Below are 25,709 nucleotides of genomic sequence, written 5' to 3'. Positions count from 1 at the left end.
CTGTCCTGTGTGTCCATCCCTCACTGGGAGCACCGTCAAGGGGCCTCAATCAGCTGCAGCTCTGAGCCATAATAAATTCCCTTCCCTGCACTTCTAGCAACTACTTAATTTTCCTTTTCCTTTTCCTTTTCCTTTTCCTTTTCCTTTTCCTTTTCCTTTTCCTTTTCCTTTTCCTTTTCCTTTCCTTTCCTTTTCCTTCCCTGTCCATGCTCCAGTGCAGGGCACACTAAAATCCCATCAAACTTGGTGTCAAATGCAGCACTACTGGACAGAGCTTTACTCTGAGGTGATTCCTGACAAATGCAGTAATCCCACAGAATGGTAATTCCCACAGATCCATCCTGCAGGTTGTGCCGAGGGGCTTTCGGGGAGTTTCCTGGTGAGGATGGGGGGCAGTGTGAGAGCCCAGGGTGTCCAGAGCAGTGCTTGTGTGAGGCTGCAGGCACTGCAGCTCAGCAATTACCCAGCTGCTGCCCTCTGCTCCAAAATGCTCACTGCTCACTCTGTAATGGATCTTCAGCTGCACCACAATTGTCTAATGGGGCACTGAGAGCAATATTAAAATCTGCAGGGCAGCGTGGCAGGGGTTCCCTCCACTCTGCTCAGGAGAGAAATTAAATGAAGATTCATCCTTCCTGCCAATGTCTTAATAATTACCTTCAACTTAACATAGCTGTCCAATTCATTCTTTTTCAGTGAAAAAGAAAAGAAATTGGCATAAGCATGATACTGGCCAGACAACGGAGGTGAAGCCTGTGCAGAATGGGAGCCAAGTGTTTATCAAAGAGCTGCGGAGTCGCACATTTCCCAGGTGGGTTTCGCTGTGGACGGGGTACAGAGGCAGTGCTGCGGTCCTGGGAGGCTGGGGATGGTCTGTGCTGGAAGCATTGAAGAGTATTGGTGATTAAATCAGTGCTGTTTGATTGCAGATGTCCCAGGCTCTTCCCTTTTTCACATTTGTGCAGCTGTATTCAGATCTCCTCTCAGGCTGAGCCCAGTGCCTGTGGATTTCCACAGATGCTGGGATTTGGGAAGGCAAGGATTATGGAATCAGAGAATAGTTTGGGTGGGAAGGGACCTTAAAGCCCACCCAGTGCCACCCCTGCCATGGCAGGGACACCTCCCACTGTCCCAGGCTGCTCCAAGCCCTGTCCAGCCTGGCCTTGGGCACTGCCAGGGATCCAGGGGCTGCTCTGGGCACCCTGTGCCAGGGCCTGCCCACCCTCACAGAGAACAATTCCTTCCAAACATCCAATCTAAATCTCTCCTAGTTTAAAACTCTTCTATCTTGTCCTATCACTGTCTGCCTCTGAAGAAACTCACTCTTGCTGTTCTTTATAAGCCCCCTTTAGGCACTAAAAGTGGATCTGGGATCTCCCCAGAACCTTCTCTTCTCCAGGCTGAACCAGAGTGTGTTTGGCCCCTAGAACATCCATTGCATAAGAAACTAACCCACTTATTGCATAGAATTCTCCAGTTCTTAAAATTCTAACGACTTTGCTGAAGCCTGTGCCCATCTTGGACAGAACAATGACATACTCAGTCACGGGGTGACAAAGGCTCTCTCACTGGGGTAATGAATGGTGCTAATTGTTAGGTGACATGTCCCACATGTTATTAGGCTGCTCCACAGCCATTTGCAAGAGTGATCATTTTCTTTTGGCTCTTTAATGTAGGCTGTAGCCAAATAAATCCTTAATTATTAATAACTAATTATTTTAGAAGAATCCTTGGAGACTGGCAAAGTAAACACAGAACTTCTTCCTTTTTATGGAGAATTTAATTTCACACTATATTTAAGATACTACTCTTAGGCTGCTTAAAGAAAAAACTGAAAACAGTCCTGTAAAGTATTTTGCAGCTTATACAGAGTGTTTTGTGTTTTGCTGAGCTCAGGATCCAGTATTTTTACTTGCCTGGCTATTTCCATTGGGGCCTGCAAGGTTTTTTATCTTTGCTGTTTGTTTTTTTGTTGTTTTTTTTTTTTTTGTAATTTGTAATTTGACAGGTTGCATAGCTCATTTTAAGAAAGATTTATGGCCCAGGCAGACTGATTTCAGTAACCTCGGGTGGCCTCTGAGACTGCAGTCACACAAACAGTATCTCTGAGTCACTCCAACATTGTTATAAATAATACAGCCCCCCATTTTTTCTCTTTGTTACTCATTAATGTATGCATAAGAAAATCCTGCTGCCAAATGAAATCTCCTGAGACAGGAAGGTCTGTAGAACAAAGAAATGCCTGCAAGATCCAGGACTGAGACACAAAGTCTTGTGGAGGAACTTTCTCCCACAAAGCAAATGAATGGGATGTGCAGATGGGACAGACCAGGCCCCAGCACCTGGAGGCTGCTGGAGGGGACACGGGGTCACACCAGGAGCATCACTGGTGACTCCAAGCATGAGGCAGGGAATGACAACCCCCAGTGAGTGCTTGGGAGGGTCTCAGGTCAAAAGGAACACTGAAGGGAGCAAAAAGGCAAAAAATATTATTCATGTAATTCTGTTCTAAAATATTTAATACCAAAATAGTGCTGGAGTAGCAAGAGTAGCAGTGAAAACAATTAAATTGATTATTCTCTGTGAGGGTGGAGAGGCCCTGTCACAGGGTGCCCAGAGCAGCTGTGGCTGCCCCTGGATGCCTGGAAGTGTCCAAGGCCAGGCTGGACAGGGCTTGGAGCAGCCTGGGGTAGTGGAAAGTATCCCTGCCACTTCAAAATCATCTGCAGAATACTTCCTGAGCACATTATTCAACTGCTTTAAAATTATTTGCAAAGCATTTCTAGGGCCATTTATTTGAGATTGGGTAACATTTTTAACCTCATCTTCTTTAGAGTGAAACATTTAACATTAATTCTTTAACATTGATCACTGGTAGCTCGACTGATGCTACAGATGAGGAAAATGGTCTTTTGCCATAAGCTGTTATTTTAGGACTTCCCAGTAGCTGGAGCATGAGGCTTGAGTGATTGCATGATTTTTTGTGCCCTTTCTGCTTTGCAATAAATGGGGTTTTGGCTTATGTACCTAATTTGCCCATAATTCCTTTTCCACAGTGTCTTCCTTTCAGCAGTGAAATGCAAAACATTCCAAACTCGGCGTGGAGCTCCTCACCACTGAATCTGTGTTTGCTTTTGCAGTGCTGAAGACATAGTGGTGAAAGTGCCAGGCAGCCAGCTGACAGCAGAGTATTTGGAAGAGAAGGGCTTTGCTGAGCCCATCCTGGTCCCCAAGAAGGATGGGCTGGGCCTGGCTGTGCCTGCCCCCACCTTCTACGTCAGCGACGTCGAGAACTATGTTGGTGGGTACCTGGCATTGCAGTGCTTGGAGCTCAGCTGCTCTATAGAAATAATTAGTTGTATGGAAAATTGTAAAATGTATTCTAAAATATTGTCTGTGCTATGAGCTGTGCTGGTCTCAGTGCAGCTTTTTAGGTAGTGGGAGGTTGTAGTTAGCAATTAAGTCATTCTTGTTTTGTGTGGCAGCTTGGCAGTCAGGCTGAGCCAGCCTGCACTGCTCTCCACAGCTCTGCATAAGCAGTAACAGCCAAAGTAGCATCCAGGAATGGTTTTCCCAGGTTCAGGACTACAAAAGCACCATTTGATAGGTATTTATGTATATGCAGGTCTTTTGTGCATGTGTGTCTGTGTGGGTGCAAACAAAAGCAACAGGGAGGATCCAAGGGCTGAAAAGGTCAGAAAATCAGAAGATTGAGATGTTTCTGGACAGGTTAACTCACCCCCAAGCATAGAAAAGGGGGCAAGACAGGGTGTCCATCAACCTGTCCTCTCCACTGAATTCATGTGCAGGGCCAGAGCGGAGCGTTGATGTCACTGATGTCACCAAGCAGAAAGATTGCAAGATGAAGCTCAAGGAATTTGTGGATTATTACTACAGCACAAACAGGAAAAGGGTCTTAAATGTCACAAACCTGGAGTTCTCTGACACCAGGTAAGGGTCCAGCCTGCTGCACAGTAATTACTACAGATTTATTTCGCTTTATAATTTTTATTTAATCTATTATTTTGTATATAACATATTTCTATATAATAACATAGCTGAATACTATACTACCCTATGTGTTTATTTATGAATTATATTAATATTGCTCACATAGAATTATATATATAAATTATAATTTAAAATTACTGAATCTCACATTGTGTCTGGGATATGTGGCTGGGTTCAGCCTCTGCCTTCCCCAGTGCTTTTCCTCCTTAGGGAAAGTTGTTTAACAGCTTCTGGTTGTTCTGACTTTAGGTGTAGGGTAACATGTCACTGGGTGTCCTTTGAGGAGAATAACTTTGGAATTTTGTTATAATTCTGTAATCCTACAGCATGTGTTCTAGTTATGCTTTCAGTGCTTTTGCCAGCTAGCCTGTGATCTGTCTGACAGCAGCTCAGGGTCAGGGTGGTGCTGGAGGTGATTGTGCAGATCAGAGGGATCAGATATTGGGAAGAAATTCCTCCCTGTGTGGGTGGGCAGGTCCTGGCACAGGGTGCCCAGAACAGCTGTGGCTGCCCCTGGATGCCTGGAAGTGTCCAAGGCCAGGTTGGACGCTGGGGTTTGGAGCAGCCTGGGACAGTGGAAGGTGTCCCTGCCCAGGACAAGGTGGAAATAAGCTGGTCTTTAAGGTCCCTTCCAGCCCAAAGCACCCGTGATTCCATGATTAGCTGATGCCAATGCTGAGGGCACTGCCTGGTGCTCTCTGTAGCTGTGCTGCCATAGCTGAGCAGTGCTTTCCTTCCAGCAGTGGGCAGGGCCATCTCTGAGATACTCAACCCCAAAAGCTGTGCAGGTTATTTTCACAGGCCCTGGATCCTTTGGGGTAGCTGGTGCTTCCAGAAGGGAAGCACCAGGAAAAGGAAAAGATCCTTTTACACACAAACACACTACACAGATAATAATGAATGTCAGCAGAAAAACAAAGAATGGTTGTTTTTGGGAGCATCCTGCTTCAGCACGAAGGCTGGAAAAGAAGGCTGGTGTATAATGACAAGCTCACTTTTCCCGGGCTGGGATTTAGTGGCTCACACCCATCACTGCAGAGAGCAGCTCTGCTCACTGCAGGTTTGAGACCACCAGCATTCTCAGCAGAGATTTGTTCAGCTTTCTGCCATTTTCCCCAAATAATGGGATGTCTTTTTTTCCTGAAGGACTGCTGCAGCTGTCGTTCATACTCCGCTAATCGAGACATAAGTAGCAAATATTTTATTTCTTAGCATAGACAGTGACAGTTTAATTGAATGCACAGCTCCATCTTCCCTGCCATGGAAATGGAGTTATTGTCATTAGGGCTTGACACTGAGCACAATGACATGTGGGAGCATTTAATATTGGCTTGAAGTGCAGATACTTTTACTGACGTGGTATTTTAGAGTGTCTAGCAGTGAATCTTCACCTCCTGCACTATCAGCCCAAATTTTGGACTATTTGAATCAAAAATTTAGCACATTCTAGGATGAAACATTTAATATCTGGTTGTCATGCCACTGCATTGTCTTAGCTGTGATTCTAGTATATGTTATGTATTTGACAAAAACATAATATATGAATGACAAAAATAAATAAATAAATAGGAACATATGTTCAGTATGAATGAAGATAACATTTTGTATAAATTTAGATACATATCCAGTAAGAGTATGTTCTTAATGTACATAAATAGATTCATTCATATAAATCATAGAAATATGTATTATATATCTTATATTTAAATATATTCACGTTGTCAACCCAAGTTAGACTTTTTCCTTCTTCTGAGCTTTTGATATAATGTACTCCATCTAAATAAGATTGCTGATTTTCAGCATCAGATCAAGAGTTACTTATCAACAAGCATTAATGTTGTTGTTATTTGGAATATTAATATTAAGCTTGACTTGCTAATTTTTCTGGTTTACCAGGGGAGTTCTGTCCAAGTGCACACATTTCACTTTCTGTTCTGGAGGGGGCTGGGAAGGTGACTGTGATCATAGCAGTGTTGGTCCCTGAGCCTGTGTAGCAGGGGCTGGAAAACTACAACCATCCATCACATATTTGATCATAGATGATACTGCTGAAAGAAGGCAAAGGATTGTTGTAAAGTCATCACACTTAAAAAACCTTAAATCTCTGTCTGTAAACAGTTTTCCCTAATTTTCTGAATGATGAGCAGTTCCACTGCCACAAGAGGAGCTGCTCCAGTTTACCATGCAGGTTTTGTCACACTTGCTTCTTGCTGTACCAGGGTCCTGGTGCTCTGTTTTAAAAGCTGCCTGTCTGTTCTCCACTCTGTCTGTAAGGATGTCCAGCTTTGTAGAGCCTCCTGATATCGTTAAGAAGCTGTCCTGGGTGGAAAATTACTGGCCTGACGATGCTCTGCTGGCTAAACCCAAAGTGACCAAGTACTGCCTGATCTGCGTGAAGGACAGCTACACTGACTTCCACATAGACTCTGGGGGGGCTTCTGCCTGGTACCACGTGCTGAAGGTGAGGGAGCCTGGCTTTCAGGTGTAGCTAATAACAAACTCCATTTTATCCACAAAGGCCATCATAGAATTCTCTCCAAAATTCAGTTCTCAGGTTTTTTCCTCATTGTCCTGTTGCATCTGAGCCTTAACTGCTCTAAGTGAGTGCCCTCCCTGAGGTGCCAGGGTCTCCTGAGTGAGAAAGCACTTGGAGCATGGAAGTCCTCTGTGTATTTTCTCTCTATTAGGATTTTAATATTTGTTTAGTGCCTTCTGCACATATATCACCCTAGGCCCTAAAGATACCACGTCATATTTTTGCAGTGTGATGGAACCTGGCACTGTAAACCTTTTGTACCATCACTCCTGCAAATCTGAGCAGATGTAGTCAGATGTGATTTCATTATTTCAGCCCTTCTGTAAAAAGCTGACTAATTAGTTTTATTTACTGCCAAAATACACATACATGTATATTTAGACAACTATTTGTGTGTGTGTGTGTGTGTGTGTGTGTGTGTGTGTGTGTGTGTGTGTGTGTTTACGCCAGTGCAGTGTTGTTTGATTTGGCTGCTCATTGCTAATTTTATATTTCTAATTCAGGGAGAAAAGATCTTTTATCTCATCAAACCAGCCTCTGCAAATATTTCTCTGTATGAACGCTGGCAGTCAGCAGCAAATCACAGTGAGATGTTTTTTGCAGACCAAGTAGATAAATGTTACAAATGCACTGTTAAACAAGGCCAGACACTCTTCATCCCATCAGGTGAGCAGCTGGGGGAGGAGGGCTTTCCTCATCCTTTAGAGTAGCACATCCAAAATGCCAGAGGGGTGGGATTTGACAACTCTCTCTGACAAAGTACAGAGTCTAATTCTCAGTAGAGATATTATTTCATGTGCTTACAAACAAAACAAATCAGAACTTTTACTGCTTTCTGTTAACATTTTAGCAGCCTTCTAAGAGTTAAACTTGTAGGGAGAGTGTTCCACTTGTGGTCTAGCTGGGTTGTAGTAACTCGTGAGTTCTCTTTCTGTATCCACCATGGCATTGGTACTTTCTGACATCTAACAGATTATTTACATGGAGTGAATTTGACCATGCATTCTGACCATGACACCCCCAAATCCTTGTCACAGACATTAATCCCCTGTGACACTAAGGAACTGCAGGTCAGTGTGTGTGAGTAGATTCTTGCACCAAATGTTTACGCACTTGAATTTTACCTTGGGTGTAAGAAGTGGAAAGTAGGTGTTTCTCTTATGACCATCTGTGGAGCAGATGGTGGAACAAACACAGAGCAATTTACTGAGATTCACAAACTTGAGTAGATTTTTGTATGAAAAGACATGTTTGGAAAACACCTGATTCTGACACTGTGATAAAGCACGTCAGGGGCTGTTTCAGGTCTTTGTGGAGACAGGAAAGCAGTTGCCATTGTGTAGCAAAACAAAGAAGGGACCAGAGGCAGCTCTGTTCAAAGTGTGTGTGGTTCTGGGGCTGGGCTGTGTGGGTACCTGTGGAGCAAGGTGTCAGTGAAGTGTAGACATCATTTGGGATTGAAGTCTGTGCTAATGGCCTTTGAGTTCTTGTCTTGAGGACTCTTCTCTGTCTTTTAGGCTGGATTTATGCAACTCTAACACCAGTAGACTGCCTGGCCTTTGCAGGACATTTTCTACACAGTCTAAGCGTGGAAATGCAGATGAGGTAATCTGTCTTTAAAATCTCATATTATGTAGAGCTAATTTTTTAATAAATCAGCAATAATGAATCACTGACAGTAATGCTGGTGTACCCACCTTTGTCCTCTCTGACCGTGTTCCCTCATGCTGACTTATCCTGAGCTGTCCTTGCACCTGTTGACAAGGCATGGGAGGGTGCCTGAGGGGCCTGATTGATGTGGCCCCATCCTGAAGGCAGGTTACACACTGCCTGGAGTTTTACCCTGGCACCTGCCACTTGCTGCTGGATCAGCCCCCACCTGCTCAGCTGGGCTCTTTGCCCAGTGTAAGACAATGCAATGAGTTCTTTACTGATTCTGGGCAAATAATGCAATAAAAACATCATACATCTATATCTCAGTATTTTACCAGTGCTGTCATGTTTTGCTTTTGGCCTGAGGCCAGCCTGTGTGGCAGCAGAACAAAGAGGGAACCCACTGCAAAGTGACCCTGGCACTTCTGTGACACATCATGCTCTGCCATGCTCGGTTTCCTGTGCCTTTGTCTTGCAGGGCCTATGAAGTGGAAAGGCGATTGAAAATTGTCAGTCTGACCCAGTTCCCCAACTTTGAAACAGCCTGTTGGTACATGGGGAAGCATCTGCTAGAGAAATTCAAAGGTAAAACTGCATTTCCTTGCTTGCCCTGATGGCTCAGCTTTGGGATCTGGGGACAGTTCCCCTGAATTTCAGTAGCCATAACTGACAGGAGCACAGGGTGGGAAGGCTCAGCTGAATTTGGGACACAGTAAAAGCACTGCTTATTACCATCAGGTTGTAGTAGGGATTCATTTGTGGGATCAACTCTCAAAGAGTTAACTTCAGCTTTCCCAGTTACAATTTTCAAATTAAATGCTTTCTATAAACAACTGTAGCTGTCAGTGGTTGAATGACACTGGTTTTTTTCTTTGCTTAGGTTTGCATAAAGCTGGACAACAACCTCCTGCTCATCTCCTTCAGGGAGCAAAGATTCTCAATGGTGCTTTCAGGTCGTGGACTAAAAAACAGGTAGGAGAGGAAGCCTGGATTAATATTATGTGTTTGTCAGTTGATGGAGCAGAGAGGAAATTCTGGAAAAAATAACATCTCCATTGCAAAACATCCAATTCTAAGATGCCAAAGACAAGGAGTTGGGAGAACAGGGAGTGAGCAAAGTGATGTTGCAGTTGTGAAAATGAAATAATATCTGAAAAAAGATGATTGACTTTGTTGTTCTCTCAGGACAACTTGTTACAATAACATCCAGAATAGGAAAAAACCCATTTTTTTCTCATTTGAATGTCTAATGCAGTCAAAACTGATTTAAATACATAGGAAAAAATATGGACAAGTCACTTCAAGAGGGTTTTTTTTTTTTTTTATTTTTAAAGAAAACATGCACAGAAACAGCAATTTGACTTTGTTGTGTTTCAGGCTTTAGCAGAGCATGAAGATGAACTACCAGAAAACTTCAAACCAGCACAACTCATCAAGGACCTTGCCAAAGAAATAAGATTAAGTGAGGTTTGTGCTGTTTTTATAATATTTACTGTATTGGGGGTCCAGGCTATAAAATGCATGGAGGTATCACCCATTGAGTGTGATACCAAATCCTGCTGGGTGGAGATGTGTGACAGCAAAAGGTGACCACAGCTGGCGCAGCTCCTTCAGGAAGACATTGTGCTGCATTCCACCCTGTTCCTAACCACACCCAGAGACCTCAACACTTAAATCTATCATGTCCTTTGATCCTCTTTGATGTAGTATTTAAGTTTTCCGATTGTCAGAACAGCAAGTTAAGCAGAAAATAATTTATTTTTAATTAGTCTGTGTTAATTTTAATTGGGCTGCTATTTTACTGCTAATTTTTCCTGAGGGCATGAAATGTGATTCTGCTATATTTATCACATCAGAATTAAATGGAAAGGGTTTTTGCTCGAGCCAATCAGCATTTTAAGCAGAAGGCTGTTCATTTTATCCATCCTGTGTGGACAGGCCATGTGAGGGTACAACCCAGTGAGGTGGTAAGCCAAGCCTCTGGAGCTACTGCAGGCCAGGCTTGAGGATGTGGGGGTGGGAACTGGGGGTGGGGATTGGTGAGCAGAGCGTTATTGTGGCCTTGATGGGATCTTCATTCCTCAGTTAGACTGACCTGTGCTGCAGATCCCCTCCACCACATCTTTGGGCATCTTTGGGGTTGTTTCGCCATCTAACAGAGGGTGCAGGTGAATATCAAAAGCAGGACAGGTGTGCTTGAACACCTTATGCTTTGTGCCAAACCACAGAACGCTTCAAAGGCCAGCAAAGCAGACACGAGTGCCAACCCCCCAGCTGAGGAGATCTGTCCTGTGGAGAAGGAGGAGGCTCCGTCGCCCGTCCAAGTCACCCCTCCGCCCCCACCTCTAGAAAAGCTTCCTAAGAAAAAGACTCCCAAAACTGTGAAAACCCCCAAACAACTGAAGCCATCCAAACCCCCGAAGCCTCCCAAACCCCCCAAACCTCCCAAAACACCGAAAGTGAAGGGAGAAGGCAAAAAGAAAGGAAAGAAGGCGAAGGAGAGCCCACCACCAGCCATCCCCAACCTTGACCTGTTGGAGGCACACACGAAGGAGGCTCTGACCAAGATTGAGACGCCAAAGAAGGGGAAGGTGGGTCGTGTTTTAACCTCTCCCTCTTCTCCCACACTCAGAGAGACAAAATCACTCTGTAAGTCTCATGCAAAAGATAGTATGCACCCACATTGTGAAACCCTGGCTCTGCAGAAGCAAAGGAAAGGTTTGTAACTGCTGGCTCATTGCCCTTCTCTTCCTCAGCTGGTGGGTTTGATTTGACTCTTTGCTGGTTGTTCATTGATGTGGAGCCTCCCAGAAACCCACTGATATCAAAAGGTGTCAGTGATGAAAGAACTTGTTTCTAAAGTATCTCATTTGCTTGAAATGTTACTCTAGAATGGGTGACTGAAAACAGAACAGTAGTTTTCTTCCACTTTTGCCCATGTAGGACAAGTTTCTTTTTGATGTCCTTTAATTCTCATGCCCTGTAATTCAGCATGAATTTTGCTACTGATTTCAGTAGGGGCCAGATCTCAAGGCTCTGACAGAGGAATTGTTGTATGCTGTTTGTGAAGAAATATCCATGTTTATAAAGAAAAATCTTTCCTAAAATGTTTCTGAAGTTCTAAGAGTTTGTGTGCAGTTTGTGAAACCTGTCATGGTGTGACAGACAAGGAGAGGAGAGTATTGGTGTATCAAGAAGTGCAGCTGCTATTCTGCACACTCTGAAGGAGCAATATTTAATTGAACCACAATTTGGGATTCAAAAAGAATAAATGGGAGTTTTCAAAAATATGTCATGTTATTACCCAGATAAAGCCCATGTTTCTGACATGCCAGCACTCCATCCTCATTGAGAGAACTTTTTCTTGACTTTTTTCCCAGGCTGCAAAGAATGTTTTAAGTGTTCCCAATAAGGAATCTGCGAGCAAGCAGAATGAGGTGGAGAAATTTGAAGTTCGAGAGCAAAATAAAAGCAAAACAGAAGCCAAATGGAAATACAAGGTAATGTCTCCTGTTAAATTCTGCCACATGATGATAAGACAAGGGTCGGGAAATGCTTGTGCCTCTGCCTAAGTGGAGAGAATGAGGCACCAATTTTTAGTTCCCAAAGAAAAGAAAATTAAGCAGAAATAATCAATTAATCCCAATTAAAGAAGAGAGGGTAGATGGATTCTTCAAAAGCACATGCTGAATTGTCCATTTGTCCATAATGACACCAGACTGTTAAGAGTGAGATGGTTCAGTGTGGTCCTTGTTCTGACATAGTCCTACTAGTTTAAGTTTGAAATCAATAACTAATGAGAAATCAATAACTAACTAATGGCTAATAATCAATAACTAGTTTTAATGGCATAAAATTAGAGTTAATGAAATCTGAATTATGCCCTATGGATTAAAAGCTTGCCTTTTTTGAGGGCTAACGCAGGGTGAGTGAAATTCACTCATGGAATAGAACACTTTGTCTGCAGGGAAAATTTCATAGGGTTTTTAATAAAGGAAAATTTAACAGGCTTGGATTCTGAGGGTACCTGGGATGCTGAAATATAAAGGACTCATTTAACTGATTTATTTATTTTGTTTTGGTCTTTTGCCTTTCAGAACAGTAAACCTGATTCACTTCTAAAAATGGAAGAAGAACACAAATCGGAAAAGACGCCTTTGTTAGGAAATAAAGACAACAAATTCACATTTTCTTTCTCTAATAAGAAGTTGCTTGGGTAAGTAAAAATATGAGAACACACATCAACTGAAAAAGGAAATTGAAAGTTCATAGTTTATATTTTTTATACAAGATGATGAAAACCTGCCTTTCTGGACAATGCAGAAAATACCCTCTCATTAAAACTTCTAGTGCTCTAGTCAGAGTCCTTTTTTGAGATATAAATAGTACGTTCAGAGATGTGTTTGTAAAATTATTCTAGTTGATTTGGCACCCCTGAAGGAATTCAGTTTGACTGAGATTTCTGCATAGAGATACTCATTGTCTGTCAAGTCACAAGCTGTTTTCTACTCAGAGTGTTACTGATTTGTAAATATTTTTTTTCAGTTCAAAGGGAGTCAAAACTCATCTGAATACCAGCGTGTTTGGGTCACTGCAGAATTTTAAAGAGGACAAAGCCAAACCTGTGCGGGATGAATATGAATATGTGTCAGATGATGGTGAACTAAAAATTGATGAGTTTCCAATCAGAAGAAAGAAAAACACCGCAAAAAGAGAGCTGCCCTGTAAGGATATTTCCTGGTTTATCTGCTCAACAAAGTCTTAAGTGGTGATTGTCCAAAACAATCAATACCATCTTTAAAATCTATGTGATTTAGAATAAAGAAAGCCATGTCTTACCTATCAGTCAAATGTGAGTGGAATAGTAGGGCTGGTTTTTGAAGGGAAAAAACCCATGACTTTTTGTTTCTTTTTATTTATTCAGTTTTATCAGATAAAAAGGAAGCCCTGCATCACACTCCTGTTAAGAAGCCAAAGGTGGAGTCGGTACCATACAAGGTATGAGGTTATTGTACCTTCACAAGGAGACACTCCTAGAACATGAGGTTCTTTAAGGTCCTTTCCAACCCAGACCATTCTGTGATTTTCTTCCTGTGATGTAGCAACTCAAGTGTTTGTTTTGTGCCACTTGGCAGAGCCTCTGTGCCCGTTATGGGCTGACTCTAGAGCACTGCTAACCCAGGTGAGCCCGGCCCAGCCCCTGCAGGGTCAGTGAGCCTGGGTGGAGCTCACCTGCAGGATGGGACAGCCCAGGTGTGAGTGTGCCCTGTGTCTGAAGCTCAGTGCTGGAAATCAAAGTACATTGAAATTAAACGTTTTGCCCAACTGTGGTTAATACAAATTCATATTATAATACCAGAATAAGTCAGAAAAAGCAAAATAGTTTGTTAAGACAGAACCAAAGATGACCAAAGTGTTTGGCCTTCAGTACTAAGGAGTTCTTTTCACCCTGGTTTGTGTCTGGGACATTTAGGAGGAAGTACAGACCTCTGTCTGAGTCAGTACCTGAAGTCTGGGGCTGGGGCTGTGTCCCTGTGCAGGAGCCTAAGGAGGGAGTACCTGGAGACAAGACTGGCACCCACAGCAATAAGGGCTGCTGCTGTAGCAGCCTGAAAGCAGGGCATGAAGAGGGGGAGAACTTGTTTTCTTAGGCACTCAACTACAGTGCCTAGAAATCTCAGCCGCAGAGAGAGGGCCAGATGTAGGCAGCTCCTTTCCAGAGCCTAACATGACACTGTTCTACATGTCTGTCCTATTCCTCTGCCTGGGGAATCCTCCCACTCTGCTGCTGTGGGGATGGAAACACCACTGGTAAAGGGAATACAGCCCATGAAGAGGATCAGATCTCAGAGCTTTGAATGGGAAAAGAAAAACCTACCATGCCTTCAGGCTACAAGGAAATGGATTTTTACCATGTACTTGGTTTTGTTCTTTTTTTGTTTTGTTTTGTTTAAAGAAAGCAAATTCCAAAGGCTAGGCCTGTGTCTTTGGAGGAGCAGCAGGCTGCAGAAATCACTGTGCTGTTCTTGGGGACCAGCTCAGTGAGTTTCCACCTTTTTTAGCCCTTTCCTTGTTTTTGCAGAGCGAGGACTCATCAGATGAAGATTTGCTTCACATTGACACAGAAGCAAAGCCAGGACGCAATTCCAAAGTAAAGAAAGAGAGTGGAAGTTCAGCAGGAATTCTTGATCTTTTGCAGGCAAGCAAGGAAGTTGGGGGTTTAGAGTATAACACCAACAGGTATGCACCAGGGGATGCTTTTCCCTCTTACCTGTGAACAAAATTGCCCTTTTGTGGTTGTGTGGTGTGAGTCAGAATGAATTTTGCAGCTTGGTAACTGCTTTTTCTCCAGTAAGCAAACTTTTCTTTATCCTGTGATCTGGAGGGAGAGGGAGGAAAGATTTTGGTGGTATAATTTGAACAGAGAATTTCACATCTGTACATGCTGTAGATCAGTTTTAGCAATAATGCTGTATTCGATGAATAATTCAAAAGAAGGAAAGAGTTCAGTGACTGCAGCTTGAGGGTGGGAATTAAGGTTTTTAATGTAGTGAGATTGTACTAAAGTTATCTAAATGGCTGGCATTTCTCCCATAAGGAACTCTAAGGTGCCACAAATGCCAGGTGTTTGAAAGAAGGATATAGGAAACTGTCTGCTCTCCCTAACCTCCCTCTCTCCCTCCCTCGCTTATCATTCTTCTTCCCACCAAAAAATAAGGCTTGGGGAAAAAAAGCACACTCTTTTGTGGGCACTTCTGTACCTGAAATGGAAATGTCTGCCTGGGCTTAGTGGTGTCTTATGTGGAATGTGGAAAGTGACACTGGATGTTTTGGGCTATGGCCAGTAAGGTACAGCACCAGATCCTTCAGTGATCCAAACAATGAGTTGTGGAAAAAAATAAGCACATTAACACTTGCCTGCCTGACCATCCCTGTGAATTCCTTTTCCATTCTGCAATATGGTCCATAATGGGAGAGTGTTTATGTTGATGTTACAGTTACATTTTAGCAGGTGATTAGACACATCAAAAAGTAATTAGGTGTGTCTGGCACTGTCATAAAGTTGGCGGGGTAATAAAACTCCCATACTGGAAGTTTGCTGTAAAAAAAGGAAAATTATCAACTATTATAAGAACTCAAAGAAATCTTCCTTGGCCCTGTGTACACTGCTGGCCATTCTGTGGATAACACAGCTCACTGCATGCTTTAAAATGGTTCTTGACAATTGTCTGCCTTGCTCAGGGTGTGTTTTGCTGTCTGCAAGGGGTTAAACCAGAACAGAGGTTAAACTCAGGCCTTTGCTTTCCCCCCTCAGCCTGGGTGCTGTAGCCAGGGTGTTTGGAGGCTCTGTGGTTTCTGAAATCAAAGTCCCACCCCAGACTCGGCTGAGTTACTGCTCTGTGTGGGGGGGTTCAGTAGGAATGTGTCATATCAATGCTGGCTCTGGGATAAATACTGGCTTTTGGCAGTGTGTGCTGCATCTTGATTGGAAAAAGCCCCTAGTAAATGTAATTGCTGTGTTTCATTTCATAATTAGGCTTGGCTTTTCCAATGGCCATAACGTGGTCTTTTTGAAAATGAAGCGGAAGAAATGTGATGTGCAAACACACTGTGTCACAGCATGAGGCCAGCATGGTCATGTCTGACTCTCAGGAACAATTCCCACCTTTCTCTGCTTGCAGGGCAGATGAAGGGTAGGGAATGTGTGTATTTATAGATCTGTATGTGTGCATTGTGGATGCTGTGGAGCAACCCTATGTCACTGTGGGATCTCCTCCCACACAAGCAGCCAGTGCCTGCATCCTTGTCAGACCAGTGCTGGATTCCCAGGCACTGGGAAGCAGGTCAGGGCTTTTTGTGATAGTGGCCTTATCTGAACCATGGCAAGCCTTATTCTGTAAAATACTGAGCTGTCACTAGCAGCTGGCTACCCCAGAGGCCCTGATGGCATTACCTGGAGTGCTCTAGAGAGCTGCAGCTCAACTGTGTGTGTCAGCAAGACAGGGAGAGGGAAGGACAGAGCTCCTACAGAAAGGCTGCTGTGAGTATGGGAACAGGCTGAAAGAACTGAAAGGGAATAGGCAAAAAGCTTGGAGGGTTGGTCATCACCTTATCTTGAAAGGAGAAAAATTACTTCTGTCCAGGTCTGACTCAAAAATGGAAGAAAACACTGGGTTTGTGCTTGAAATTGTTGGAATGACTTCCCCACAGCCACTGCTCAATCAGTAATACTTTTCTGAAATATTATAAATTCAGTTTCTAAATATCAGGATACAAGTAGGAGACTCAGTAATTGCTGATGGAGGGAAGGAGATGATCTGCCTAGAGAGGGTGAGAGAGATGGCAGTGGTAGAGCTGGTGGTGAAGAGCAAGGCACTGGCTCCCTACACAATGTCCTGCATGATGGAGGGTGCTGGTATCATTCCTGTGCCCTGCTCACTGAGGAGGTAAAACCTGAGTCCATCAGTGCTTGTTCCTGTCCCCAGCACAGCTGTTTGCCTGCTCCACCTGCTCTGAGACATGCCAGGGACAGAATGGCAAACCTGGCTACCACAGTCTCCCTGAGCCTCCTTTTCTCAGACTGAGCCCCTTTCCCATCTCCCTCAGCCACTCCTGGTGCTCCAGCCCCTTTCTCCAGGTCTGCTCCCTTGTCTGGACACGCTCCAGCCCCTCAATGTCCTTCTTGTCATGAGGAGCCCAAAAGTGGCCCCAGGATTCCAGGTGGGGCCGCAGCAGTGCCAGCACAGGGGACAGGCACTGCCCTGGGGCTGCTGCCACACCAGGGCTGCCACAGGCAAGATGAAGGCACAAAGTGCTGCCAGTGTGTCTGTCAGAGTGTCCTCCTCCCTGAGCACCCACAACAACAGCTGTCAGGCCCAGGACAGGATGACAAGGCTGCTGGGCTGGAGGCAGGTCTGCGCTATCCCCCAGTGCCATCTCCTGTGTGTTTGGAGATGGCTGTGGCCATACAGCGGGGACAGAAGCACTCTGTTCCTGCTCCAATGCTCTTTTAAAATGTTTTTTTAAGCCATAATTGTAACTCACTGATAGTTTACTTTCATAAATGTGGTTTTTAAAAAATCATTGCTGAAGCTACAGAAAGGGGATATGGCTCTTCCAGAGCCTTCAAAATTGCTTCCTGCATCTTCTTGAATTTTTTTGGATTAGAAAGCTGAAATACTCCTGATGGAAGCACACCAGAGCACATGCCCTAATGAGAAACACTCTGCCCCATGTGCAGCTCTGAGACATTTCCCCCTCTTCAGGTTGATGTTTGAGTCTCAGAACCACTGTTTTTGATCATATCCCACCCTTTATTTCTTCAAGTTTGTGTTGCTTAAGGCAGTTCCTCTCTGATTTGCCCATTTAGTGGTCAGTATTTGATGGTCTGTTTGCAGTGTTTTGAGAGTCCAGTGTTTGGAAAAACAGTTTAGGAAAAAAGGCTGGAAGAAAATATGATCCTTGTAGATGGTGCAAAATATTTCTTTGCCAGGGAGAAGGCAGAGGAGAAGGCATGATATTGGAGGGATTTAAATGGCTCTTTCCTAAATAAGTTTTTTGATTTTCTTCTGTTTGTTGAGTTGTGAATTAGTCTTAACTCATTTTCAGGATTATGACTAAATGCCATTAGTGCCCAGAAACTTCCCTTATGGTTTTGTACATTACTCTATTCAGAGCCCAGATTAAGCTCAAGTAGGAGAAAGTGCTGTTAATTTTCCTGTATGTTTGTGGCTTCTATTGCACAACAAATGTATAACTGTACAAATATGATTGCCACAACAAGGCTTTTTTTGCATTTCACTACTTGCCAAACTCCAAACTTCTGTAAATACTGGATGATGTGTTCTGCCAGTCTCAGAATTAATTTCCAGCAGCTCCTGGAGTGGTGACAGCCCATGATGTGAACTGGGACCAAAATCTTCCAGGCAGTTTTGAGTAGAGCCCCCCATTGCATCCCCCACCAGTGCTGATGCATAAGCTCTCCTTTTACAGAAGCTGATAATGTAGATTATATATAATACTATTAAAATATGATGATGATGAGGAGGATGATTTGGTAGTACAGAAAAATAATATTATTAAAGATAGATAGGTGAGATAGATAGATAGATAGATAGATAGATAGATAGATAGATAGATAGATAGATAGAGATAGATAGATAGATAGATAGATAGATAGATAGATAGATAGATAGATAGATAGATAGATATTTAAAGATTGTGATGAGGGGGAGGAGAAGGAGGAGGATGATGATGATAGTTGGTATAGAGACATTGCTCTGTCAGGGATTCTGCTGTGGGCTTTGGGAAGTTTCCTGAGCTCTGCCCAGAGTGCTGACAGCCCCACGGACCTGCCCACATCTTCCTGGCTCCTGGCCATCACCCCCACATCTGAGGTGCTCTTTGTGCTATTCCTGTCCCATACAATTTCCCACTGGCCCTGGTGGTACGTGCAGCTACTCAAAGGAATCAGGGGGTCTCTCCTAGCACAACTGCCTGGCAGGAGCAAGCTGCCTGTGAGGGGTTGGTGTTTCTGGAATCACTGAGTGCTCTGGCATCTCTCCCTGTGCCCCACAGCCAGCCACCTGCCTCCCCCAGCACGCAGGAAGCCATCCAGGGCATGCTCTCTATGGCAAACCTCCAGGCCTCAGAGTCCTGCCTGCAGACGTCGTGGGGCACCAATCAGGCGAAGAACAACTCCTTCTCCACACAAAACTTGAAGAAAACTGGTGGTGGTGGCAGCAAAACTGCTGGGAAACGGCTGCTGAAGAAAAGCACAAAGAACAGCATCGACATTGAGGATTACGACGAGGACCAGGACCACTTGGATGCCTGTTTTAAGGACTCAGATTATGGTGAGTAGGAGGGGAGCAGAGTGAGGCTGTGCCTGGGACACACCTGTGCCTCTTGGTGAATGTCCCTTTGCTCCTGGGTGCTTCCTCCTGCTCTGCCACCCTGGGATCAGCTGCACGTGGAACAGGGACCTGCACACCAAAGGGAGCAAACACATGAGACAGCAGACTGGCTGCAGAGCCCAGGGTCACACAGCCATCCAGGAAGGCTGGATTTGAGGCATGGCACAATGAGAAACTCTCAAGAAACCTGGAGAGCCCCAAAACTGCAGCAGTCAACCCAGAAACGGGGGACTGTCCCAGAAATGGGGGTCAAGTACTGCAACTTGTGACAGAAATGTCCTTGTCTGCACAGTAGCAATTAAACCTCCAGCTATGAGGAGTGAGAAGTTGAATTTGTACATGGAAAAGGGATCTAATGCTGTTTTGAGTTTTGGCAGAGAAGGCAAGCATCTGCAGCAGAAATGGACACAAAGACAGTTTACAGCAGTTACATCAGTTCTGCCATAATTATTGTGGAATCATAGAGTGGTTTAGGTTCAAAGGGACCTTCAAAGGCTGTCTAGTTCCACCCTCTGCTGTGGGCAGGGATACTTTCCACTAGATCAGGTTGCTCCAAGCCCTGGCCAGCCTGGCCTTGGACACTTGCAGTGATGGAGCAGCCATAGCTTCACTGGGCAACCAAGTTGGACTTGATGATTCTTGTGGCTCCCTTGCAGCTCAGGATATTCTGTGATTATAGAGGAATATAGAGAGCCAGTCACAGTTTAATGACAGCAGCTCCCAATAGTAATGTGTGGATGAGAGCACAGGAAAGTCCCCAGAGTGTCCCAGCTGTGACAGAAGTGCTCAATGACACTTGTGGAGATCATCCAGCTGTGATGCCTGTGGTCACTGCACCTGGACAGAGCAAGGGTCCTCTGTGCAGGGTAGAGCTGTTTCCTAAACTGAAACTCTTGCCTTTGTTTCCTACTGTAGTTTACCCTTCTCTCGAATCAGATGAAGATAATCCAGTATTCAAGTCCCGATCAAAGAAAAGGAAAAGTTCAGATGATGCCCCTTACAGTCCCACGGGTAAGTTGGTGTGGTCTGTGCTGCCCAGGCTAAGTCATGCAAATCTCTAAATTTTTCAAAGAGTGTGGAAACTGTAACACACAATTAGTGATTTCTTTATCATGTGAAGTTTAACCCCTTCCAGGGCAGTGGGAGGTGATCCAGGCACTGGGATTCCTGCCAAGCAGTTTTAGCCTTCCTCTTGCAATCAGCTGGCAGGAGAAAGTAATTCCTTGGTTGGTTTAATTTTTCCTCACACTCTTAGTGATAGATCATTTGGTTGCCACCTTAGCAGTGGTGTAACAATGAATCAAGCCCTGGACAGCTGAGATGCTGTGGATTTCAGGTGTTGACTGTGGCAATAGTCAGGAATTCTCCAGGAGAGAGAGCAGGAATAGTCTCCTCCAGGTTCAGCCGAAGCTCATGTTCTGGAAGGATTTGGTCTGCCCTGGGTTTGTTGGAGCTCACCAGGGGCAGTGACAGGCAAGAGGGCCCCTAGAGCCCTTTGACCCCTGTGGCCCATGAGCAGGGCATCCTCTGTGTGTGCTGTGTGTGACAAGCAGCCCATGCGTGCTCTCATCAGCTTGTGGCCCTGCATGTCCTCCTGCAGCTGCAGGTGAGCATTGTTGCTTTGGAGATAACACTCATAATCCAGGATGTGGACACAAACCTGCGTGGCTTTGGCTTCAGGTGGCTGTGGAGCTGCTCAGCTGTGTGACATCTCTATCAGCAGCTTCTTCCCATGCCACCGTGCCCAGGAGGCCGTTGGCTCTCGTGCCTTCACTCGTACCTGGGGAAGGGAAGGGCAGAGGCTGTCCCCATCTCTCCTGGCTGAGCAGGGTAGAGCTCACTGCCCTGTGGTGGCTGTGCTGCTCCCTCGGGCACATTCCTGCCCCTCACCTGCCTCTGCTCTCCCTGCAGCACGCGTTGGCCCCTCGGTGCCCCGGCAGGACAGACCGGTGCGAGAAGGCACGAGAGTTGCCTCCATCGAAACGGGACTCGCCGCCGCCGCCGCCAAGCTGTCACAGCAGGTGAGAGGTTGCCTGGAGAGTAGGAGCTGTCAGGAAAGCAGAGCCCTGTCCCCAGCAGCAGAGCTGTGCCCAAGCCTAGTGCTGTGCCAGCCCTGCGTACTGTTTGGTCCTGCCAGTGACACGAGGCTCTGCAGTCTCAGGGAAATAAACGGGATCCAAGCCCAGCGGTGTCACAACATACCTGAGCATGTCACAGGGTAGCAAGGGACAGAGAAAAGCACAGGGAAGGATGAAGGGGTGAGAATGGCTACTGGGGTAAAACAGGAGAAAGCTGCCTCAAAGGAGTGTGTTTGATGTGTACTTGAGAGCCTGACTGGTGTGATTGCCTGTCTGTGCAGATTGGCTGCTGGGAAGTGTCAGGGTTTGTTTCCAAAGGATTGGTGAACTGTGAGCAAAGGGTGAGTTTAGGAAAGGAACTGGAGCAATTTGGATGTTTGGTAAGTGTCTGGTCTCTGAAGGGGTCAGAGAAGCCCTGTAAAGGTGACGTGGTGCGATGCTAAGGTGACAAGGTCTGCTGGAGCGAGGTTGGGTGAGGCACCTCAGCAAGCTGGCGGAGATGCAGGTTGTGGTGGCCTTGGGCTTCTGCGATGTGGACTATTGAGTGGAAGAGCTTTAAGGATGGTGGCAGGGTTCCAAGAAGAAGGAACTGAAAATAGACAAGGGACACAGAACAGTAGCAGACCTCTGCCATCCCAGTGTGCATGTCCAGGTGCAGTTACAGGTCAGGAGATGATGTGTGTGTCCTAGCAGGAAGCAGAGGCTGAATCAGTGGGATGTTTAATATCCTTCATGCTGTTGTACAAGGGTGTGAAGATCCCCGAAGATAGGAGGTGCCAGTTTTTGTGGAAGATGGAAAGCTTTGCCCATGCTGACCACGCTGCTGTGCCAGGGCGGTGTCGGTGCGGCCCCGCTGGCTCCCGCTCGCCGCAGTGTAAGGACGAGGAGGCCCCACACAGAGCGAGGATGTAGAGGCACGAGAGGCAAACGTGTGTGTGCAGCTGTGAGCCAGACGTGTGGAGCAGCCCCTGAGCACTTGTCCATGGCCAACTCCTGGCGTGTCGTTGTATCAGGACCCTAAGCAACGCCGCTGGCCCTTGCCCTAGCTAAAGGTCTTCTGGGGATTAATCTGAGCTTCATCTTTGTCATTTTAAAGGAGGAACAAAAAGGCAAGAAGAAAAAAAATACCAAAAAGAAGCTGTCAGCCCCCAACGCAAGCAAAGCAGCTCAGGAAGGCAGCTCCCCCGAGCCGAAGCTGGAGTCACAGGCCAGCAGCCTCACAGATCACGAGTACACCGCAGGGGCCAGCACCTTTGGGGTCGCCCAGCCTAACAGGGGATCGCAGCCGATGGCACCCGGTGTTTTCCTCACACAGAGGAGACCCTCATCATCCTCGCAGAACAATGCCTCCGCCAAAGGTACCAGGAAACGCCTGGGTTGTGGTGCAGGAGTGGGGAAGGGTGAAGGGCCATGGAACCCAAGCCTTCCACAGGGCCTCCACTGCAGTGTGTGGTGTGGGCATGCACAGGTGCAGGTGTGTGGATCCAAGTCAGATCTGGTCAGGGATAGGACTCCAAGTCAGATCTGGTCAGGGATAGGACTCGTGGCCTTGCCTGTCCTGGCACTGCAGGGCCAGGCAGGTGTTTCTGTGCTGAGCTCTTGGCTGCAGGGTGTGAGGTGTCCCTGGCAGGAGCGCTGCCCAACCTGGCCCCAGCTCAGGAGGAGCACCTGCAGGGTCACATCCCAGACAGCCTGGCCAGGGGAGCCGTTGCCAGGGGAGGATGCATCCATGAAGGCTGTTCTGCCCAGGGCTGGGGCAGGCACTGTGGTGTTGGTGGTGGCTGTACACCAGCTCTGTGCTGACTGTAGCTGAGGACAGTGCTTGCAGGACACGTAGAGCAGGACACACTGCAGATCTCTCAGTGGAGGGTTGCCGCAAGGAAGCAGAGGAATATCAAACCTTGGGAGTAACACAACTACAACCAAAGGCAGGAGAGAGGAAGAGGTTGCCTGCTGTCTGTCATAGGGAAAGCGTGAGAAAGCTGAGGTTCTAACAGAGTCTAGGCTGGGACCTCCTGCTCTCCATTTGAACTTGGCTCAGGAAGTATAACTGAGGCAGGTGTGTGGGACAGGCACTGCTTAGCATGAAAACTGTGTGTGATCCCACTGGGAAAGGCCCCAATGACAAGTGAGGCAATGTGGCAGATGTTTCCTGAATTCCATGTATTCAAGTGGAGCAGATTAGAGGTAGTACACAGTACCCTGGTAGCTTGGATGGCCATAGGGCAGGATGTGTGTAACCTGTGGTAGGGACTGGGGTCCTACCAGGAGCTGGTGGTACCTATGGCTCTCTGCAGGGCTGGAGTGGAAACAATATGTTTGCCTGGAATTGTGCTTTTGTGGTGAAATGGTGGGAAACAGGTTCAAGGCAGAGAGATACCCAGGAGCCTGGAGCTGCGAAGAGCTATAGGGCATGTGTCTGTGTGTCTGTGTGTCTGTGTGTGTGTGCAGCCTCTCCCTGAGGAGCAGAATGGCATCTGCGGGGCTGGGTTTGACTGTCACCCTGTGGGCAAACAGGTGACCATGAGCAGTGAGCCAGGGCAGGTGAGGGTGCAGGGCAACAGGGCTGGCACTGCAGGGGCAGGAGGGTGCCCAGCAGAGTTGTGGGGGCAGGAGGGTGCCCGGCAGAGCTGCAGGGACAGGAGGGTGCCCGGCAGAGCTGTGCCTCCCTGGAGCAGGTGTGGATGTGTCCATGGGAATGGGTGTGCACTGTGCCCTGGCTGAGCAGGGCTGGCTCTCCAGGGGCTGTGCTCCCAGCCAAGCCCTGTCCTGTGGCCAGCAGCGCCATTCCTGAGGGGTGCTGGTGGGTGTCCTTGAAGGTGCTGGGTAGGGCTGGTGGCAGGGCCATGGAGGCAGGAGGCAGCTGGAGGGTCTGTGCCTGTGGGGTGGTGTGGGGTGGGTATGGGTCCTCACCCCACCCCTGCTGTCCTTCCAGGGAAGCGTACGAAGAAGGGGATGGCCACGGCCAAGCAGCGGCTCGGCAAGATCCTGAAGATCCACCGGAACGGGAAGCTGCTGCTCTAGTGGCCCCGGGGACACTGCCACCCAGTTCTGGGCCACCACCACAATAATCCCTTTAACTTTCAGCGGTCGAACTGTACAGAATCCTGCTATAAATATTTTTTAATATAGATGTCCTTTCTCAGAGTGCTGAGAGCGACTAGCCGCAAAAAGTTAATACTAATCTCGGCCACGGAGGAGCGCGCCGGGCCCCGCTCTGGCACCGGCTCCGGCCTCGGGCCCCTCGTCCCGCCCGGCGCGCGGGCAGGGCAGGGCAGGGCAGGGCGGCCGCAGCCGCTGAGTGCCAGGAGCGGGAAGGGCCACGAGGCCACGTGGCGGGAGGGGACCGCGGGACTCGAGGCGTGGGGCGGCCAGGTGGCGGGTGCGTTTCTCAGGCACTGCCGCCGCCCCCGCAGCCGCATGCCAGGCCCCTTTTCCTAGAATGTAGCTTGTACATAGCTTTTGGAATAACCACCGCCGGGTTTTTATACGGGGAGGGTCTCTCCGGGCGCTGCCCGCCGGTACCAGCTCTTTGCGTAACTTCTTGTATGAGGAGGGAGACAGTTATTTTACTAGCACCTTGTGGAGTGTTTCCGTGTTTTGTGACGACGTAATTTATTAATGTTTGTAGCTTTTTATATTTGTACATTTCTTATGGGCTTTGTTTATATACACACATTACTGGGGCGCGGCGCCTGCGGGGAACCAGAGCCACCTGCTGCTGTGTGCCAGGGCCACCGGGGCCACCACCAGGGCCTACAGGGCCGCGCCGGCCCGGGCGTCGCGCCGGCTTTTTTTATTATGATTATGATTATTATTATTAGTATTATTATTTTTTCGCGACATGTACATTTCTAACAAAGTTTATCGTGGCTATCTATCTATGACGGTGTTTTATTTACCGATTCATATCAAATGCTCTTGTATCGACTTCACAAAATCTTAAGTAAATCTAGAGCAAAGTTTAAAAAAAGAAGAAAAAAAAGGAAAAAAAAGAAAGCAAAGTAAAACTATTTCAGGTTTTGTACACAATTGCCTGGGCCTGGACTTTTTGTGGGGTTGGTGAAGGAGGGGTGGGGAGGCAGGCAGGAGTCCCTGAGGGTGGGTGAAGGAGTGAGCAAGGACCCACTGCTGGCACAGACAGGGGGTGGCTCTGCTGCCACTGCCCCATCTGTCACTCAACCCCATACTTTCTTGCTACATTACCACGAGAAGCCCCAGTCAAGTTGGGCATAGTCTTGAGTGTCCCGGTATGACGCTATCTCATGGTCCACTCAAAGGTGTCCACCCACTGCCCAGCTCATCATCCACCTCCCATGGACAAACACATGCCTGTTTCCCTCTGCTTCCTCCCTCTTGGGGGTCACCAGGTGCTCCAGCCTTTCGCTTTCTTTGTGCTCACTGAAACACGCAGCATCTCACCATTTATTCCTGACCCCTTGGGACATGTACAGCCTGCGTTTTTCTCTTTGCTGATGCAAGGCCATTCCCACCTCTCACTCTGCTCCATGCTCT

At 46.7% G+C, this 25,709-nt stretch overlaps 1 protein-coding gene across 2 annotated transcripts in view; it reads left to right on the top strand.

Annotated features, from left to right (window-relative positions):
* The window catches only part of PHF2 (PHD finger protein 2), a 53,328-nt gene extending 28,102 nt beyond the window's left edge, over nt 1-25,226 (top strand). The window contains exons 3-22 of one of the 2 annotated variants that reach the window (XM_036391102.2): nt 697-811; nt 3,141-3,301; nt 3,810-3,951; nt 6,286-6,472; nt 7,051-7,213; nt 8,065-8,152; nt 8,679-8,785; nt 9,081-9,172; nt 9,578-9,667; nt 10,429-10,791; nt 11,581-11,700; nt 12,298-12,416; nt 12,746-12,924; nt 13,125-13,198; nt 14,283-14,440; nt 18,779-19,056; nt 20,032-20,127; nt 21,028-21,137; nt 22,291-22,552; nt 24,130-25,226. In XM_036391102.2, coding sequence (XP_036246995.1) covers nt 697-811; nt 3,141-3,301; nt 3,810-3,951; nt 6,286-6,472; nt 7,051-7,213; nt 8,065-8,152; nt 8,679-8,785; nt 9,081-9,172; nt 9,578-9,667; nt 10,429-10,791; nt 11,581-11,700; nt 12,298-12,416; nt 12,746-12,924; nt 13,125-13,198; nt 14,283-14,440; nt 18,779-19,056; nt 20,032-20,127; nt 21,028-21,137; nt 22,291-22,552; nt 24,130-24,218 — 2,993 coding nt within the window. In that variant the 3' untranslated portion in view covers nt 24,219-25,226. The remainder of the gene's footprint in view (nt 1-696; nt 812-3,140; nt 3,302-3,809; nt 3,952-6,285; nt 6,473-7,050; nt 7,214-8,064; nt 8,153-8,678; nt 8,786-9,080; nt 9,173-9,577; nt 9,668-10,428; nt 10,792-11,580; nt 11,701-12,297; nt 12,417-12,745; nt 12,925-13,124; nt 13,199-14,282; nt 14,441-18,778; nt 19,057-20,031; nt 20,128-21,027; nt 21,138-22,290; nt 22,553-24,129) is intronic. The other variant, XM_036391103.2, reaches the window with a different exon arrangement.
* Nucleotides 25,227-25,709: the final 483 nt, after the last annotated feature.

This window comes from Molothrus ater, chromosome 11, assembly GCF_012460135.2.
Source record: "Molothrus ater isolate BHLD 08-10-18 breed brown headed cowbird chromosome 11, BPBGC_Mater_1.1, whole genome shotgun sequence".
NCBI lineage: Eukaryota > Metazoa > Chordata > Aves > Passeriformes > Icteridae > Molothrus > Molothrus ater.
The sequence above is the reverse complement of the archived record's forward strand: the minus strand, read 5'-3'. Positions and strand labels throughout refer to the sequence as shown.